Consider the following 2243-nt stretch of genomic DNA (forward strand, 5'->3'; position numbering starts at 1 on the left):
GGTCTACAAAGTGAGTTCCAGGACAGCCAGGGCTACACAGAGAAACCCTGTCTGGAAAAAAAAATTAAGACCCTGGACTGTTCTTGAAAAGACCCCAGTTCAGTTCTAAGCACCAGACTTGGCGGGCTCACATCCACCTGTAACTCCAGCGTGTGGGGCCGTCCAACACCTCCACCCTCAGTGGCCTCGTACACTCATCTGTACAAACCCTTCCAATAATAAAAATAAGTCTTTATAAATAGACAAGCAATTACAGCAAACACGGAAAAGAAAAAAGGACCAGGGTGCTACGATCAGAGGTGGAGGTAGTTTTGTTTGAGATAGAGCAACCAGGAAGGTCTCCAGGGCTGGGGATGAAGTTTATAGTGTGGTACAGTGCTCGCCCAGCGTAGGTTTGATCCCCAATGCCAAATCAAACAAGAAAAAAAGGCCAGGCAGTGCATGACTGTCCTTCTAGTACTTTAGAGGATGAGGCAGGAGGATCGCTGACTCTGAGGTTGCCCTTAGCTGCACCGTGAGAGCCTGTCGTGGAGGAACAGAGGGAGAAATCAGCCATGCCTCTTGCTAGAGGTGGCATCTAAGATGGGAGCCAGCTATGTAAAGGGTCTATATATCTAAGGAATGTGATGTATTTGACAAAATCCCCCTAGGATTCTTAGCCTATTGGCCTGGCTACCCTCTCCTCTTGGCACTGGAATCATGGCGGACAGACAGTGGGTAACACTCACGTGGAAGGCAAACTGGCCTGAGAAGTCATACATGCCACAGGAATGCATGAGACTGAGGGTGTTGCGCACGGCCTCAGCGCTCAGCACGCTCTCCCCTGTGATGGGACAGATGCCACCATTGGCAAGAGTGGCCGCCATGACACTCCCTGACTCGCAGGTAACCTCCACAGAGCACAGCTACGGAGACAAGAGAGGTCAAAGGGCAGTGTTGACTCGAACACAGTAATACAGAATAACGTTCTCTACATCTAGATCTTTCAACACATTCTGACAGAACCATCGGAGAGGAGTGTCTACCACGTCACAGTCACAGGAGGGCTCTCTGCCCCCTTCCCTTGACCCCAGGGGTGCCTGCTTACCTGGAAATAGAGATCAAGGGCAGCCATCATGTCCACACCCTTAGGGAAGCACTGCAAAGAACAGAGTGTAGCAGTCTCTTCAGGACATAGCCTCACACTGCCAGGGGCTCACATAGCCTGACCCCCTGCCCTTGACCTGGCAGTGGAATTCTCAGGGACTTTCTCTACGGCCTCTCCCAGTTACCTTCTTCTCCTTGAGGTAATAGCCAATGGCGTAATTCCGATCCCCAGTCTCCTTCTCTGACTGGAATCTGAAGCGAATACCAGAGTTAGTGCTTGAAGCTTAAGGGGTGTGGGGGGGAGAGGGAGGGTGCCTTTCCTGGGATACAGAATTCTGTTGCCTGTGTCAGGCTGAAAGCCGTGCCTTTACAGTCTCACAGAGTATTACTGGGAACTTCTGAACCTGAACAAATATCTGGTGTAGCTTTGTGGTTAAATGTAAACAAACAGAAACAAAACCCACCCAAAGCTGTGTAGTAGCTCTGTCTAGGAAACCTGGCAAGATGCTTGGCTCTGAGTCTTGACGAGGGCCTCGGCACAAGCTAGCATGCTGCCTTTCTCATTACGTGGTAATCAGACGTGGGATGTTATTTCTCCAAGTAAGCAAATGTCAATGCAGAAGCTCAGAGGAAGCTGGGAGGCCAAGATTCCCCACAAATTTCTTCCTATGATGATATATATTCCTCTTTCCCTTCCCTCCTCGCCTTCCCCCACCAAGCACACACATGCTCAAGGGTACAACCTACTCAGCCAGACCCCTAAACAGAGTCTTACGTGGCATTGCTGAACCCCATGAATTCGTTTCCAGCCATCTTGTTCAGATACTGTAACACCTGGAAGAAAAGAGGGGCAAGAGAGACACCTTTAGACTGAAGATCCCTCGAGAACACACCCAGGCCGATAAAGCATTCAGACCCTCTCTTTGCCCAGAAGAGTAGGGACTTCAAGAAGCTGAAGCCATCGGTCCCCACTCCTCTGGAGACAGCCGTAGCAGCTGTGTGGACAGCATGCCATGGAGAAAGCATGGAGAAAGGCAGTAAAGAGTTGAGTGCGGGCTGGGCAGTGGTGGCGCACGCCTTTAATCCCAGCACTCAGGAGGCAGAGGCAGGCGGATTTCTGAGTTCGAGGCCAGCCTGGTCTACAGAGTGAGTTCCAG

General features: G+C 50.9%; 1 protein-coding gene across 2 annotated transcripts in view; it reads right to left on the reverse strand.

Annotated features, from left to right (window-relative positions):
• Positions 1–2243, reverse strand: part of Gls2 (glutaminase 2) — a 16147-nt gene that overhangs the window by 4315 nt on the left and 9589 nt on the right. For both annotated transcript variants that reach the window (XM_021205142.2, XM_021205141.2), the window contains exons 8-11: positions 1862–1949; positions 1272–1338; positions 1088–1138; positions 729–905 (exon numbers count right to left, since the gene is read on the reverse strand). In XM_021205142.2, the coding sequence (XP_021060801.1) occupies positions 729–905; positions 1088–1138; positions 1272–1338; positions 1862–1949 (383 nt within the window). The remainder of the gene's footprint in view (positions 1–728; positions 906–1087; positions 1139–1271; positions 1339–1861; positions 1950–2243) is intronic.

This window comes from Mus pahari, chromosome 9, assembly GCF_900095145.1.
Source record: "Mus pahari chromosome 9, PAHARI_EIJ_v1.1, whole genome shotgun sequence".
Taxonomy (NCBI): Eukaryota; Metazoa; Chordata; class Mammalia; order Rodentia; family Muridae; genus Mus; species Mus pahari.